General features: G+C 48.5%; 1 protein-coding gene across 2 annotated transcripts in view; it reads right to left on the minus strand.

Moving 5' to 3' along the window:
- The window catches only part of TLN1 (talin 1), a 1223782-nt gene that overhangs the window by 334574 nt on the left and 872474 nt on the right, over positions 1-16734 (minus strand). For both annotated transcript variants that reach the window (XM_069626724.1, XM_069626725.1), the window contains 4 exons: positions 7363-7503; positions 6940-7121; positions 6655-6787; positions 6011-6112 (listed from right to left, as the gene is read on the minus strand). In XM_069626724.1, coding sequence (XP_069482825.1) covers positions 6011-6112; positions 6655-6787; positions 6940-7121; positions 7363-7503 — 558 coding nt within the window. The remainder of the gene's footprint in view (positions 1-6010; positions 6113-6654; positions 6788-6939; positions 7122-7362; positions 7504-16734) is intronic.

Raw genomic sequence — 16734 nt, forward strand, 5'->3', positions numbered from 1 at the left:
GATACAAAGGCTGAGAGTAGGCTAGGTGCTCGAGAAGTTTAGAGGAAGGGGAGAAGCGAGATTGGACGAAAGTTACAAGTAAGAAGAGGGTTAGCAGAGGGTTTCTTCAGGATGGGAATGATAGTGGCATGTTTGAATGCTGACGGAAAGGTGGCGGAGGAGAGACAGGTGTTGCAGAACATAGTCAGGTAGGGAATGAGGAGGGGTTAGATTTTAGTAATTAGGGAGATAGGAATGGAGTCAGAGGGGGCAGCAGTAGGGTGAGTTGTGGACAGGAGAAAAGAGACACAGGATGGAGTGATAGGAGATAAGTTGGTCATGCAGGCAGAGGGAGGGGAGAAGGAGGAGGGAGGTGAGTCATAGGAGGGGGATAGGAGAATATTTTGCCGTAGGGATAGAACTTTGGATGAGAAAAAGCTAGCAAAGTCAGAGGGAGAGAGGGGAGTTGGTAGAGGGATCAGGAGTAGGAGGGGAGAGGAGGCGAGAGAGGGTTTGGAAAATTCGACAGGGTTTAGAGGCTTGTGAGTGGAGAAGGTTAGAGTAGTCGGAGCATTTGGCTGATTTGAGGCAAGAGTCAGAGAGAGTGATATGAAAAATAGGAGGAATGGTTAGACAGATGGGGATTTGATCCAACATCGTTCGAGACAGCGGAGGAGAACGCATGGACAGGAGGTGAGGGGAAAGCCAGGGTTGGGATGGTTTACGAGAAGGGTGGAAGGAAGTAAGAGGGTAGAGTTGATCGAGACTGGTGGAGATAGAGGAAGACAGTGAGGAGAGGGCATCAGGGGCCCCTTGGCGGTGACGACAATATCCTCCGGCCTTGTTGCGGCCTCTGCAGGCTTCCTAGGATGAAGAACAGGCCGCCTGACAGTATGAAGAAGTGCTGCCACCGAATCCTTTGGAGGCATTTGCGACTTGCCTCCAGAGGGCCGAAAGGACGGCCCTCGTCGATGGAGCATGCCCAAGGCACGGGCCGTCTTGGTGCCTGCCTTGATGGCCTGCAGTGACTCGTCCACTGCCTTGCTGGACAAGGTGTTCTCATCGAAGGGCATGCCCAGTACCCTCGTCTCTACGTCCTGACGGAAGACCACGCCGGCGAAGGCAAACGCTGTTGCCCATCTGGGGGAAGCCAGTGTCGGCGATGTCCGTGGCCACCGTGATGGCGTGGTCTGAGGCCACCTCGCCTTCTTGCAAGATTTCAAGGGCCTCTGCCCTCTTGTCGTCTAGGAGGAAGTCCAGGAGGGTGGAGATTTTAAACCACAGCTCCCTAATCTTAGCGGGCCACCATAGCGAGAGCGTTGGCCGCCTTAATGGTCGTTGCCGCCGACCAGCTTCTTCCCCTCACCGTCCGGCGGGGAAGTGGAAGTCGATGCAGTCGTCCCAGGAGATTTCTTCGTGGCCGCCACGGAGACCACAGATTCCGCGGATGGCTGCGCTCTGAGGCACATTGGTGCAGAGTCTGGAACCCGGTACTACTTCTCGTACCGGTATCTCTTCGCCGTGGCCGAGGATGGGTTCTTCAGTCCAGATGTCGTCCAACAGCGGGACCGAGAACACAGTCTTCCTCTTGGCCTCAGGTCGCTGATAAAGGAATCCCTCCTTCTGCTCTTCGGGGCATAGCTGAAAAAGCTCTGAGGCCGTAGCGATCATGGTGTGAAACGAGTCAATTTCGTCAGGAGGAGAAGCCCAGGGTGGGGGCGACGGGAGATCAGTTCCGTCGTCGCCGCTGTCGTCCGTCCCCGTCGTCTCTGTCTCCGTCTCGTCCCTCGGTGGAGGGGATGGGAGGTGAAGGATGGTACGGCGGGGGTGGATGGACCTGCCTCCGCTTGGATGGAGGGCTTCCCGACGGTCCAGGTGCCGCTGGATCGTCCGCCGGAGGCAAAGAAATCCTTGTCCTTATTTCTGAGCACAGGGTGTACAGGGCAAGTAAGATGTCCTCTGACCTGTACGTCGGTGGTGGCAGTGGTTGCGACGGGAGCGTCGGCATCAGTGTGGTGTCCGGTTCCTCATCGACCTGCCGTTCCTCGTCAGATCCTATGTAGATCCTATGTAGCTCTCCACATCCGCCTCGTCGGGGTCCTTCCCATAGGACCTTACCTCGACGAACTTCTTGTCCAGAACTGACTTGAGGCCCGAAAGCTCGTCCTCGATGTAGGTATCTGAGTCCAGTAGGACTATCAACCCCCCCCCTTTTCTCTGCAAGGGGCTTCACAAGGGTCTTTTCGATGGGCAGGAAAGATTACCTCCGGGAGGGCAGGGAATCTCTTGATCTCTTGGCTTGGAGGTCGTCTCCACTGGGGCCACATCTGCAGACTTAGCCAGGGACGCTGCAACTACCTCAATCGAAGCCTTAGCCTGGTGAATCTGGGTCTTCACGACCTTAGGCGCATCTGAGGCCTTCACCATGGGGGGGGGGGGGAGGGTCACCACCTCGCTCCCCCTTGACTTTCTCCGTCAGAGCCGATGTGGGCTTCTCCCGAAGTTTACCCGGATTGTCAGACTCTCTTTTTTGTCGAGCTGGAGCATTGGCTCGTGGTTGACTGGCAGCCACGGAGCCCATACCAACAGCGCTCCCGGTGCCTGCGGACTCGTGGTGATTTGCCTTATGTTGGGCCCCCGTCGCCAGAGTGCCCTCAAGGGTCTTAGAAGATTGCTTCTTGGGAGAAGTATGTCGCCCGCGCTCCCCTGCTGCCGGGCTCTTCACCTCCAGCCAGTAAGCGAGACGCTTGTGACGGTCCTTCATGGTACAGAAGTACATGTCCTTGCAGAACGCACAGGCCTCCTCCATGTGCGACTTGTCCGAGTGGAGGCAGTAGAGGTACCGGGAATGCCCATCCTCCTTGAAGACATTCTGTAGTCCACATCCTGGGCCGATACTAAACAATTTTGATCCAACAGGCGTTTAGTCTTTGTCTTCGTCCATGCCCACGCGGGGTAGGCCTCAAAGATCTTCCGGAATCCTCCAAGAAGTGAAATTCGATGAAAATTCGCCCTTGAGGGGAGTAGAGATTTCCAAAACTGGTCCGAGTTAATTGGAAGATGAATCGGTGGAGCTTGAGGCTCAATTTAACCATTAAAATAAGAGTAAACTCTTTGAAAAAACAAAATAGGCTATAAAAGCTCAAGAGCTAAGCACGAGGACTCCCAACACTTGAAGGTGCAGTAAAAATCTGAAGATGGCTGCCTGAGGAGGGGCTTAGTTAGAGGGCAGTCATTGGCTGGGGGCAGTATGACCCAGAGACCAGTGATTGGTTATTAGGGGAAAGACAGTTCAGAAACGAAACTGATTTTTTTCTTTACCGAGGATTCCCAGCCTGATGACAGAACACATGCTGGAGAATATTTTAATACCTGTAACTGTGAATCTTTGTGTAACTCCACTACAGCTCACATTTCCCCTCTTGAGATAAGCATGGCTGCTCAACACGCTACAATAACTGTAGTACAAGCTTATTCCAAAGGTTGGGTTGCTATACCTGTAGTCATAGTTGTTTGTAGTGTTCCCAGGGGGTACTGCATACAAACTTTGCCTAACCGCGATTTGGAAAAGTTCAGTCACCTTCTTTAAGATGCCGCTAAACACCATCTGATCATGCACAGGTGAGGCTTGATGGACCGTAGTGATAGGAGGGGAATCTATACACAGAGAGTCAGGGTCCGGGATAGGAGTAGAGAACGCCCAAGGTTGATCAACCGGATGGCTGTTTTCCCAATTATCCATTTGATAAGCAGGATCATCAGTAGGGTCCACAAAGGGATCATCCTGTATGTAGGGATTGATAGGAATCTCGTCATCAGTAAGGTCATAAACATTCTCTTCATGAGGATCCTCAAAGGTCCTCTGAAACTTAGCCATGGGCGTATAAGGAAGCTCCTCACACAAGGCCTCTTGGGAGCAAACCTCTCTGAGAATTCAACAAACCTCTCCAGTCTGTTCATGCACCCCTCAAACTTCTCCCTGGTCCATGATGATGAACCAGAGGAGTCCAGTGGAGGAAACGGGGCTTCTTGACTATTTTCCTCTTCAGAACGTCAAGATTTCTCTCCTAAAGTCCTGGATAAAGGCAAAGGGCTTTCAGAGTACTCTTTGAGGCTCCGGGCGTTGTGACGTGTCTCTAGACGTGTCTTTAGGCCTTTCTTTCTGTTTTGACGTTTCTTTCGACTGGTCCTTTTGTTTAACAGCCGAAGCGATCCTCGCAATACTATCGTTGATGCTAGGGGTTACAGGGAGTTGTGACGGTTGAGCCGGTGGCTGTGCGGTGGATTTCGGCAGCACCGGGGCTTTAAGCGGCGTCAGCGCTTTCTTCTGAAGCGTCTCGACGCCCGTGTGTGTTTTGGTGCTAGTGCCCTTACTTTTAGACAACCAGGAGGCATGCTGTTGTCGAAGTTGCGGGGTGGGCTGCCGATCATAAAGATCAGCGGGCACCACGGAGGTATCCAACATGCCCGTTGGCGCTTTGGAGCTCTTCGACTGTACCGCCGAAGCAGAACCGTGGGTTGTGTGCTTTGTGTGGGGATTGGGTGCGTCCCTGTCACCGGGATATATAGTCCCCATAGCAGGACTCACATCGTGCCTGTCGGGGCCGTGGACGGACGCTGCGGCTCAAGAACTCTCTGCCGTAAGGTGAATGGCTTCCAAAGTGGAGACTTGGTCATCGCTAGTCCCTTTGTCACACTCGGCGGGTGTGGCGGCGGGGGTATTACATTCGGCCTGGGACATACCGTAGGCCGCCCACCGCTTCAAACGGCGCTCCTTAATAGTCTTGCGACATAGGAGTTTACAGGCCGCACAGGATGCCTCTTTGCGGTCGAGGGGAAGAAAATTATTGCACCAACAGTGCTGGTCTTTCCACAGATATTTTGCCTTACAGGAAGGACAAAATCTAAATGGAGTCCTGTCCATAAGGCAGGATTGTGATAGCGATGACAAACCCAAGGGAACAAAGAGGGGAAAAGGAAAGGCATTCTTGAAAAGAATATGACCACCCCGACCCCACTCTCCCTACTGTACAGGGTGGCCAGAAGGCCTGGCCACGTGGTTGGCAGCACAGAACGGATCAACAGCCGTCGACATTCCATAGTCAGCAGTCTTCGGTGGTGGCACAGAAATCAACCGTCGAAAGGAGTGACCATGAGAATAAACGACCGAAGGTCAAGAAATATTACAAGGTAATGTTTTATGAAGAGTTCCGCATTAAGGCAACCAGATAGCTGGGATGAAAAAAACAATCTGAGGGACCTCGACACGTGAGGGATTTTGGGTACACTACACGTCACGTTAGGGATAGTGTTACAGGCATGGCCAGGACAACGTCCCCTTTTGATTCTCGAAAGACAAGATGCAATACTCTGCTGTTACCACTGGATGACGGACTATACGCACAGCATGTGATTCTAAGCAGATTAACAAGCATCAGAAATGTTTGTACTTACCAGAATTATTGGTGATGTTCTGTGAGGACTCATTGAAGCACTAGACCACTCCCAAACCATCCTGAGACTAAGCCTTGTTGCGCCACTACCTTACCTTGGTTGGGGGTTTGGCTAACACCTCTTTGTGTTCAGAATAAAAGGCTTAGCCTCCCAATATCCTCTGCCCCAGGCAGATTTTGGAAATTCAAACAGAGCGGCTTGGACAGGTAACTAGACCGTCAGTATGAGGGAAACTTAAGGACACATTGCACAAAGTCATGCAGACAATTCATCCCAACACTAGGACACTCTGGAGAAACGGTGAACCATCACGGAAAAACAAATATGGTACTTTCATTCTAAAACAGACCTCTATGTGGTCCCACACAGAAAGCATTCCTTTCATTATTTTGTTTACATACTTCATCTACAGAGAAGCCTTGTCCCTGGAATATTTCACCATACACTACCCAAAGGTAAGCCCTGCTAGGCCACTTCCATATACCCCTGCCAGAGGGCAGTACTGCACCGAAACCACTTTTCAAACCACCACTTCATCCCAGTTTTAGGAATACTGCCTCCTACTATGATCTCTTACCTTGTGCCCAAGTTGAGAGGCATCAGCTCTTGCAGCCCCAGCAACAGGTTCAATGAGATTATTAATTTCTTGAACAGCTGTCATCATCTGTGTATGCAGAGCCTGGCAAGGGGAAAGATCAAACAGTTTGGAGATTATACTGATTGCCGAGTGAAAAGAATGTAAAGGAATTGGAATAGGTTAACAGTACATGGGAGATTTTGGGGAGGGAGAAACACTTAATTCATAATGTTTCTACGATCAAGTTTAGTGACAAGTTGTGCTAACAGACTAGCGTCAATTCCTTGGTAGAGCTGTGTTAAAGCCATGCCTCCAAGGATGATATTCAGTAGCTGGATAGAGTGAAGGTTCAGTCCAAAACGCTATAACCTTGGCTCTGACTGAAGACCATAGTGTTAGAAACGCATGCACGCAGATGGCAACATGGCAGCATTCACACCTTGCTTGACAGGAAACCTCCTGAACATCATGCACACGGTTGGCAAATGCTTCAGTAATGCAGATCAGTGCACAGGACATTTGGAACATGACTTGAAAGAAGGTTTGCAATGGATACAATATGAAGACCTCAGAAGTTGACATTCTGCCCACTCCAAGAATCAGCTTTAATTTAGGAGGAGCAGTGTTGCCATCTACTCGCTCACCTCTTCAGAAATGCCCTCCCTTGGAGCCAACTGCTGGCTGATGGCTGCCAGCGATGCTTGATCCACATCTCGAATACTCTTGTTTAGGAGTTCAATTGCCTCGTCACATTCCCTCTGTCCTGGAGCTTTATCTCTGCAGGTGACAGGATGAAAAGCCAGTAAGAATGCTGCAAGTTAGTAAACTGAGGGGACTGTAAGCAATGGCTAGCTTGCTCCTCATAACCCTCAAAGGATCAGAGAACCAATTTTGGCTTGCTTTGAACTTTGTTACTCCGGTCCACTCACCTCATGTTGGTGATGAGTTTCTTGATTGAGTCTGAGACAGTCCTTGAATGTCCAGCCAGGACAGACCATTTGGGTGGGTCCTTTGGATTGACTGCCAGGGAGCGGGCAGTCTGGATAAGACCAGCAGAGCTCTCCAGCATGGTCTTGGCAGAGGTGACTATTGGTTCCATGGCCTGCAGACCCTGTAAAGAAGAAACCAAAAGCCATGAATTAGACAATGGAGTTTTGAATATAAAGTAAGACGCAGAAGAGGATAGAAGGGTAGAGAGAAAGTACAACTTACAAAAGAACATCAAGCAGCTCAATAAGATATGAAAGCTGAAACCGTTCAAGAAGTCAATAGCCTCCCAAACTGTATTTTCATCTATATCTACATTCCTGGGCATACACACGCTGTGTTATAAAAAAGTTCAATGTTCTTACCTCAGGGCTGATTTGGGCAGGAACACTTGCAAACTCTGGATTGGAGGCAAAGGCTGTCAGGTTATCCACTGCTTCAATGAGGGGAACGGTTGCCGCCCGACACTTCTCACGGTTGGCCTCGTTGAATGCCCCGTCCAGTGCCTGGGGAAAGAAGGTAATACATCAAGTTTCCTATCGACACTAGGCTGTGTAATGAAAGTGGTAAAGGATATCTGGGTACCGGTAACGAATGTGGGCCCTGGGGCACTTAACCACATGTTTCACTGTGTAGACACCACATACTACGTGCTCAGTAAGTAGGTCACTTTTATAATATTCAATGAACCCCTTAACATTTTTGGTGGCTGGTCTACAACTATGTTTGTGCTGGCCTGGTAGCTCTTCTGGCTGACATGGCAGGGATACTCCGAAAGTGTCACACTGTCTCTGGATAATTTCTCTCAAACAGCCTGTGTTTCTTTGTTGCAAGCTGGTGGCAGCTATTTTCATTTTGCTGGGCTGCACCATGGTGTAGCCAGTCTACCATTCTGGTAGACATGGTCTTCCTAAAAAGGAGCAAAATGTCTTCCGTGTGATTCTAAAGTACTCTAAGCACCTGGCTTGTTGCAGTTAGGAGCATTTTCCAAAAGTCATCTCACAAGATCTTAGTAATATCAAAATGTCATAGTTTTTTTACCCAAGGCTAAACCGGACTCTCAAAATGGCACCTAGGCACACCAGTCTTCACTCATAAGAGGATGATGCTGGCAGAAAATACTACCAACTAATCAATAAGCACAAGTGAACATCCACAAATCATATTAATGAAAAGACAAATCGAGGTTTGACCATAGAAAAAAAAAAGGACAAAGAATAGCAACTCCAAGTCATTGGTAAGAACTGTCAAAAGTCATTAACATAATAGGGAAGCTGCCGAGGAGGCAATCTTCAATCTAGATTAGACTAGGGAATCCAGATCTGTCGATTTAGTCCAGAAAGGAAGATTGGAGATTTGACGCTGTGGGAGGACAGAATTACATTTTGGTGGATCCGCTGTACTAGTTTGTTAGCTTTTTCCATTTGTTTTTTCAAGGCTCGTCTACGGAAGTCACTGTGAAGGGGGGTCAGAAATGTGAGGCAGACAACTTGGCAAAGGATTCTTCACAAGTAGCCATTTTATTAACTTAAAAAGGGTTTGATAAACTCCTCGCTTACCCTAACATAATGTTGCTTTCTCTGCCTATGCCAAGACTAAAGGAAAAGACAAAAAAGTAAACTGTCCCTCACACTTCTACATACATTAAACACAAAGCTAGAATATGGCATTTCAGATTTAACCAACATAACAGTTAAAGTCAACATGGAAAGCATGTGTCCTTATAACCTGGGTTGGATCCCGTTCCCCAGGTTTAAAGCAGGATTTCCACTAAAAATTTAGAATAGGAAAAGTTCCTTTTGGTAACCACGTTCTGTTCATAGAGTTCTTCGAACTCCAAACGTCTTTCACTTGGCACATAACGTTTCTACAAAATAAAATTTTTCCAACTGATATCTCATTATCACTTATCCGTGGAAAACAAAATACTTCCATGTTTGTTTTCTTTGGTTATGGAGTCTAACCAACTGCATAGACATCTTTTCATTTGTGTCACACAACACACTCGGTGCAGTGGCACAGGGAAGCTTTTTAGGCTTTCCCAAAGTTTAAATACCTTCTCTGGGATAAACTACTGTTTCACAAAGTAAAGTGAAATTGACTTTACTAGTCTTAAATTCCTAGACCCATCACACACTTACCATAGAGTGCTGGAGGGGTTACTTAGTATCCCCTGTGTCTAGAAACTCATGTAGGAGTCAAATGCTACCCTTTCAACTTAGAATGGCTGGTGGCAATGGTTTTACAACAAACTACCATGTTTTTCCCCCGACCACGAGCACCGGTAGCGTTAAATCACGGGAGCCATGTTTTTCAAGATGGCATCTGAGGTCCAGGTCTTCTTTTTTCGCCATTTCTTTGTGGAAAGGTCCTTCTAGAGAGTTGCTCTGTACGCCAAACCAGGTTTGGTCTCTTTGTTCATTCACCTTTGGCGGGCTTCAGGAGTGAAGACCGCCTCTGGCACCCGAGTGTGGTGATTGGCTGGCTGACTGTCCGGCAAGGACAGCCACCCTGCTGGGTGAGTGATAGCTAGGCTGGAATGAATGGGAGAGAACTGAATAAAAGGCGAGTCTCTTGGCTTGGAAGGCTGAGTCGACGACTGGAACGAAAGAACTAAAGACGAACTTGTAGAGGACGGCTGCTGCAACTCCTGGACAGTTGGTTTGCCCGGTGAAGCCCTGCTGCAGGTCTGAATTGCCAAGTTCACCTCGACAGAGAAGCCCTGCAAGGGCGACTTCTCCCTTTGAGTTGGTGGGACCAATCAACTCAACAGTAAGCCACCTTGATACTCATCTCGGAGCTGGTTGCATCTTCCTCAGAGTGCTGCAGGAAACCCTATAACCAGGGAGAGGGACACCAGTTTGTGTGCATTAATTACAGCCTCCGGAATTGAAGTTTTGCAAACTACCAGGTTTTTGACCAGTCCCAGTGAAGGAGTCCCCTGACGTCCTCCCTCTTGTCCCCACGACTGAGGCACAGGAACAGCGAGATCTGAAGGAACTGCCAGGAACAGAATTCATCAGCTGCATCTTTTTCTTCATTGAAAGTTACTGTGAAACGAGACAGTACTTACCTCTTGCGGTGAAAGTGCTTGAAACTTTTGCAACTCGCAGGCCTAACCAGCTTGTGACCCAACATATGATGATTCTTTTTACAAACTACTTCCAAGAACTTGTGCAGAGACTTTACCGTTTACTTCCCAGAACTGCTTTATCCTATCCAAGACTTTATCCCATTGACTTTGTTCTAGCCTATTGAATTGAATTGAATCTTCTGGTGAACTCAAAGTATATGCACTGTCTAAGAATAATTGTAACCTTTTATGTGGTAATAATCTTTGCCTTTTACTCCTCTTGAAATGTATTCTGAAATATTATTGAAGTATATTTGTGTGTGATTATATTGCCTCCCCTCTTTACTTTGGCAATGATGGTTCTAGTTTGTCCTCAGTATTGCCCCCCTTTTTACTTAGGAAATGTGGGTTCCTAACTTAGCTCAATATTGACCAGCTCAGGTGTGGGTTGTTAGGCAAGATTGTATGTAGTAATCCTGTGTGAGACTACACCCACCTTGTCCGCTTGGCAATAGGTAACCCAACCTTTGGTATAGGCCTGTACTACACAGGTTGGTAGTGTGACTGAGCAGCCAGGCTTATCTCAAAAGGCGTCAATGTGAGCTGTAGAGTTGCAACAGTTTCACAATGACAAGTATTCAAACACGTATACTGAAGGTTTCTTGATTAAATGAATTATTAATTTAACCGTCAGTTTTGAAATTAGCCTTTATCTCATCTCCTAGACTTTATTAATTGAATACCTTACATAACAATAAAAAAATACAATACAAATGTACAAGGTCATACCCATTCAGATACAAATTGGTAGAATAATCTTTAAAGGAGTAACAAAGAAGGGCAGAAGTCAAAGAATAAAATAGAAAGAAGGAAACAATTAAAAATAGGAGAAAATCCAAAATCAAAAGAAAACAAGAATGCAACTAATTATTAAACAAAGATCATTAAACGCCCCCCAAATCCTCATATTTGTCAAGCTGATTCTTTGCATTAAAGGACATTTCCCTCTCTCCCTGACAGAAGAGCCAAACTCTGCAACCAATCGTCAATATTGGGGAAAGTGTCACTTTTCAAAATTTCAAAATGTGTTTCTTGGCAAGGAGGAGGGCTCTATATGCCTAGAACATTTTTTACTAGTAGACAGTTCAACACCTAACGAAATTAAACCTAGCACACCAACAAGTAGATCTCTGGGTATAGCCAGATCCATAACTAATTCCATTCTCTGAAAAACACCATCCCAGAATTACCAGGTTACTCACCGTAGTGACCACCTTACTCCTAATCCATAGTCCCCTTTCCTCCATACTTATGGGACATCTCTCCATCCTGTGAGACAGGACCGGAGCACTTTGTAAAAGGCATTCACATTTCTTTCAAAAATGTGTCCCTCTCTTTCCTGCGCGGGGCCCGGCACGCGGCCGCAAACCCCGCCCGCCTTGGCTCCGCATCGCCCATCAGTCCTTTTCTTTCGCAGGGTCAAAGACCCATTAGCGATAAGAGAGGAACCTTATTAGAGAGGACGGCGGGCTTATGGAGGAAAGGGGACTATGGACTAGGAGTAAGGTGGTCACTACGGTGAGTAACCTGTTAATACTCCTACGTCCCGTCCCCTTTCCTCCATAGTTATGGGAGATTCCCAAGCACTCCTTACAGGAACTATGGGTGGATGGAAATACCCCTTACTGAAACAGGTTCTTCAGCACAACCTGGCGGAACTGAGCATCAGCTCTAGAGCTCATATCGAGGCATTAATGCTTACAGAAAGCAGATGAGGAGGCCCAAGTAGACGCTTTAGCGATGGACTCCCAGGGAACATACTTCTGAAAAGCAACCGCGGCTGCCTTGCCTCGCACCTGGTGTGCATGGATACCTTTAGGAGGTTTCAGCTTTTGGACGGTGTAAGATTCCGTGATACAGGCGGTAATCCATCTGGAAATAGATGCCTTAGACGCCGGCCTGCCCTGAGGCTTACCGAATGTCACAAACAGTTGGGAACAGCTCTGAAGCTCAGGAGTCCTGTCCAGGTAGAACCTAAGATCTCTTCAGACATCCAGGCAGTGTTCGGAATCTTTCCGCCTCCGAGGCTGCCTGGATAATACGCATGTTATCCGTATACAAGTTAAAAAGCTCTAAGACTTGAACTCTGGCACCATGCCGCCAATCTGAGCGATTGTGGGGAGGAGTGCCACATCTGCTGTTCCCCTTGATGAAGAGGATCTGAGGTTACTGTTAACCTGATCAGCAGAAACACCGACAGGTGTTGAAGTTCTGAGAACCAAAAACTGCCCGGCCACCACGGGGCCATGAGCAGAAGGGAACAGTTCACAGAGTTCTTCAGCTTCCCAATTGCTCGATGAACTAGAGGCAGAGGCGGGAAGGCGTAAGCTCTCATGTTGTGCCATGGAATCTCGAGAGCATCCCCCAGAGAGGAGGCTCTCAGCCCCCCTCTGGAGGCATACCGAGGAAGCTTCTTGTTTACCACCGTAGCGAAGAGGTCCACCTCCGGTGTGCCCCAACGCAAGAAAATCCATTAGAGGATCTCCCCTTCAACTCCCACTCGTAGCTGACCACTGTCTGCCGGCTGAGGGCATCCACTGTGACATTCAGCTGGCCCGGGATGAGCACTGCAAGCAGCCAGACACCATGGAGCATGGCCCACTCCTATATCTGGATGGACAGATCAACCAAAGGTGCCCACCCCGCAGGCAACAAAAAATAGTGCGGAAAGGGGTATCCGAGCATACCGGTCATAAACGACCGATAAGGATGCGCACAAGGCCGAGAAACCAGCCCTACACCTGAGGCCGATGGCGCAGCTGTAGGGGTAGCGTTCAAAATGGCTGCCGCGGTCGTGGTGGGAACAGGCGCCATTTTGTCATCACCTGAGGAGAACTGCGGCACGTGAGGAAGTGAGGCAGGGGTCCCCGTCGAGGGATAAGGGGTCTTAATTTTAGCCTTAACGTAAGGAACCTCGGCAGAGCCAGTACTATGAGGCCTGGAATGTTTCTGCGACATAACAACCGCCAACTGAGCCTTCGAAGGAAGAGCCTCGGCACTGCTGGTAAAAGAAGAAACGTTCTTTGCCCCCTCAACAGATCTGGTGTCACCACAAGAGCGGGAATGGTGCGCTGTGACCGACAGGGCCTTACCCGGCCCCTCAGAACTGTTGGTATCCTTAGCCTCTGTACGAGGGACCTCGGACCTAGGCCCGGTAGAAGCCTTATCGGCACGAGCCTCGAACATCCGTTCGGTAACTTCAAGCCCAGCCAAGACCTCGGGGCGCACCCCGGTTTTGTTTTTGAGGGAAGCCGAAAGAGCGGCCTCAGAGCAAGCTCCGGTACCCCACGACTCAGTAGAACTGGGTCTACAAACAGCCCCCACAGGAGGGGCCTGGGAGCGTACTCCGGTGTTCACAGGCCCCTTACGGAGACCCTCAGAGAAAACTCCAGTAGAATTATTAGGCCCGACAGGCACCTCAGGGAGAACCCGGGTAACAGAGCGATCCCCTCCCGGCTCGAGAGGCAGCCAGGAAGGTATCCCCCGGCCGGGGTGCTCTGAAAAGTAAAGAACTTACCGGGCGTTTTTTTCTTCTCGTCGATGAACGCCTGAAAATGCAAAGGAGCAGTCCATCCGAACACCTCCTCCCACCGCTCCAACCGACGTTGAAGTGCCGGACCAAAAGGGAGTCACAGTAAAAACAGGAGTCCCAACGGTGTTCCGGACCCAAACACTCTAAACAAAGAGGATGGGGATCCGCCCTCCCGAAGCGACAGTGACACGATGAACAGTCTGGAAAATCTAGTTTAAAAGACATAGACTGATTAGTAAACAAACGCTACCGAGAGCCAGAGAGGGAAAAAGGGAAGAAAATCTTCCGAGGATGCAAGTGCGTATGGCCCCGATCGTGCGGAGAAAAGGACTGATGGGCGATGAGCGGGGCGGAGCCAAGGCGGGCGGGGTTACAGCCGCGTGCCGGGCCCCGCGCAGGAAAGAGGAGGGACACATTTTTGAAAAAAATGTGGATGCTTTTTACAAAGTGCTCCGGTCCCGTCCCACAGGACGGAGAGATGTCCCATAAGTATGGAGGAAAGGGGACGGGACGTAGGAGTATAGCTGTATCTTACCACATAACTAACATATGGAGCGTAGTGCCCATCTCTCTTTTACAGTTCCAACATATGTCTACATTACATAACTTGCTCAGTTTCATCTTCCTTGGAGACCAGTACGGATAATTTACCTTGTATTTAACTGAACCTGTACAAATGCGGTACCACTCAATATCTGACAATGAGTAACTCAGACCCGAGTGCCAATTACTTTTACCACCTTGTGATGGCAACTGAGACACCAAAGGTGCAATCAATTTATACAAAGTAGATGCAGATAAAGGCATGGCCTTTGAAAGATGTAAAATCGTAGGTGAAGAGTACAACGTAACATTCAAAGGTGAAAAAAGCACAGCGAAAAGTTCCCGTAGTCCACGACAAAACACAGTTATTCTGTTTTATGGCCCGATTCCTCCATAAACTGGAGCCCGCCACAGCAAATATTTCTCATCCCTAATCTCATAACAATTATGCCTCTCACAACATGCTTTACAAAGGGCGGAGTAGTACCAACTGGCAACCTCTTATCCATGAACAAAAGAATATCCAGAGGGATGGGAGAAATGGAGCCTCTCAATTTCAATGCAGCCTGCACAATTTATGTGATCAAACCCCAACCAATGGTGCAACATGCTCAGAGTAAATGCAGAATGGTTGTTAGGCAGAAACCTGTGCAGTTCCCTTAGGGACCACTGCAAAAAGTTTAAGTCTACAGGAGTTAGCAGTAAACCCAATTGGTAGCAGTCTGCACCTCCCAGATTTACCTGGTAGCTGTGGCTGAGCAGTCAGACTTCTCTCAAGAAGAGTTAGGCAGTATATAGAGTATACACAATAGGGCTAAAAATACAGTAGCACAGGCAAACACTGACCAGAGCTTTGGTATAAAAGTATATAATTATTTATTTAAAAACACTCTTAAAAATACACTGGCACTAATATGTCAAGCAAGTTCAAACAGTCACTAGAAGTATATACACCTCCCTAATTAATTATTTGACAAGTCTAGTTTAAGACACCACATATTTAGCAAAACAGAGGTGAGTGCGTAACCGTAGATGGCACTCCAATAATTTGTTTAAAAAGGGAGAGAAAAGGCAGAATAGGAAAATCACACAGTACCAACACTTAAGAAACCACAGCAAGTCAAGAAAGACAGGGTCTACTGTAGAGCAAAAAGTTCATAGGCCAGGCAAACTCTTGGAGAGCAAGGCGGAATGTGCCCAAGATCACACAGTGGAAATGCACTCAAAAGTCTTTGCAGGAAAGTCAAGAGAGGTTGGATCAAGTTTGAAAGGTAATGTTAACAGGTCCAAGGTCACCCCAGGATAGAGAGTCAAGGATTTACGGGACACCTTGGACAGTCTGTTGCAAGGGAGACCAGGCGGGACACACTACCTGAAATGGTGAGAAAACTCCAGCGGGGGCAGTTGTTCCTGGCAGCGGGTGCAAGTCGGAGCTTTGTCCAAGGGAAGAGAAGAACTCGACGTGGAGGAAAACTGGAGGTCGTTGCACTGCCAGGGAAGAAACCAGCCACGGAGTTTGCCGGTTAAAAGGTACTACCCTTTTATTCGCGGTAGTGGTGAAGCATGGCTATCCGGCCGCCGGGGTGCTTGGCACAGGCGATTCGACCACGAGACAATCCAGGAAGGCGAAAAAGGCGAACTGGTTGGTCCCACCAGCTCAAGGGGAAGAAGACTCTCCTGGAAGATCTCCTCTGTCATCGGGAAAGTGGTGAGTTTCGTACAGCAGGGCTCCGCCGGTGGTGTCGTCGTTTTAGATGGCTCAGCTTCTCACCTCTTCGGATTCTTTAGGTCCTGTGGTGACTTCTGAAGTTCCAGTCCCCAAAGCCCTGCTTTTATGCAGCAAAACCCCCATTCATCAGCCTAGCTGTCACTCAAACATGCCAAGTGGTGAGCCGGGTGGCTCACCACTGGGCCAATCACACAAGAGTGCGACTTGAGTTGCCAAGGCAACTCAGTCCAGGGTGCCTAATCCTCCTCCCGCACATCCTGTTGACCCCAGACAGAGTGGCACCATTTGGAGGGCTTCTATGGAGAAGCCCGCCAAAAAGTGGAACAAAGGGCTCGACTTGGGTTAGAGTTTCAGAGGCGAACACAAACGCCATTTTAAAATCGAGTCCTGGCAAAAAGACCCAACCGGGGAATAAATATTAAATAAATAACCCAGCGGTATCTTTAACATTGCACCAAAAAGTGGTGCGTTTAAAATGAATGGGAAATTCCCATAGGAAATATTCTTGTGGAATATTTTGCGTGGTATCCACTGCCACCAGCCAGAAACTCGACAAAGGGGGACTGGACAGTGCCCCCTTGGAAAACAGAGCCAGGGGCAATCGAATTACCCCTACCAGTACTTCCACAATATGATGGTTTGTACTGGTTCTGTTCACAATTTAAGACTAAAAAAGCCAATGGTGACTTTACATGCCCTGGGAGACAGTAGTCAGTCCCAGGGTATGGAGTCTATGTTTGGGGGTCACTGGCACACCTGTGTTACTGAACTGAGGGTGCTGTGTAACACACTTGCCAAAA

This window comes from Ambystoma mexicanum, chromosome 6p (genome assembly GCF_040938575.1).
Source record: "Ambystoma mexicanum isolate Mex_15411 chromosome 6p, UKY_AmexF1_1, whole genome shotgun sequence".
Classification (NCBI taxonomy): Eukaryota; Metazoa; Chordata; class Amphibia; order Caudata; family Ambystomatidae; genus Ambystoma; species Ambystoma mexicanum.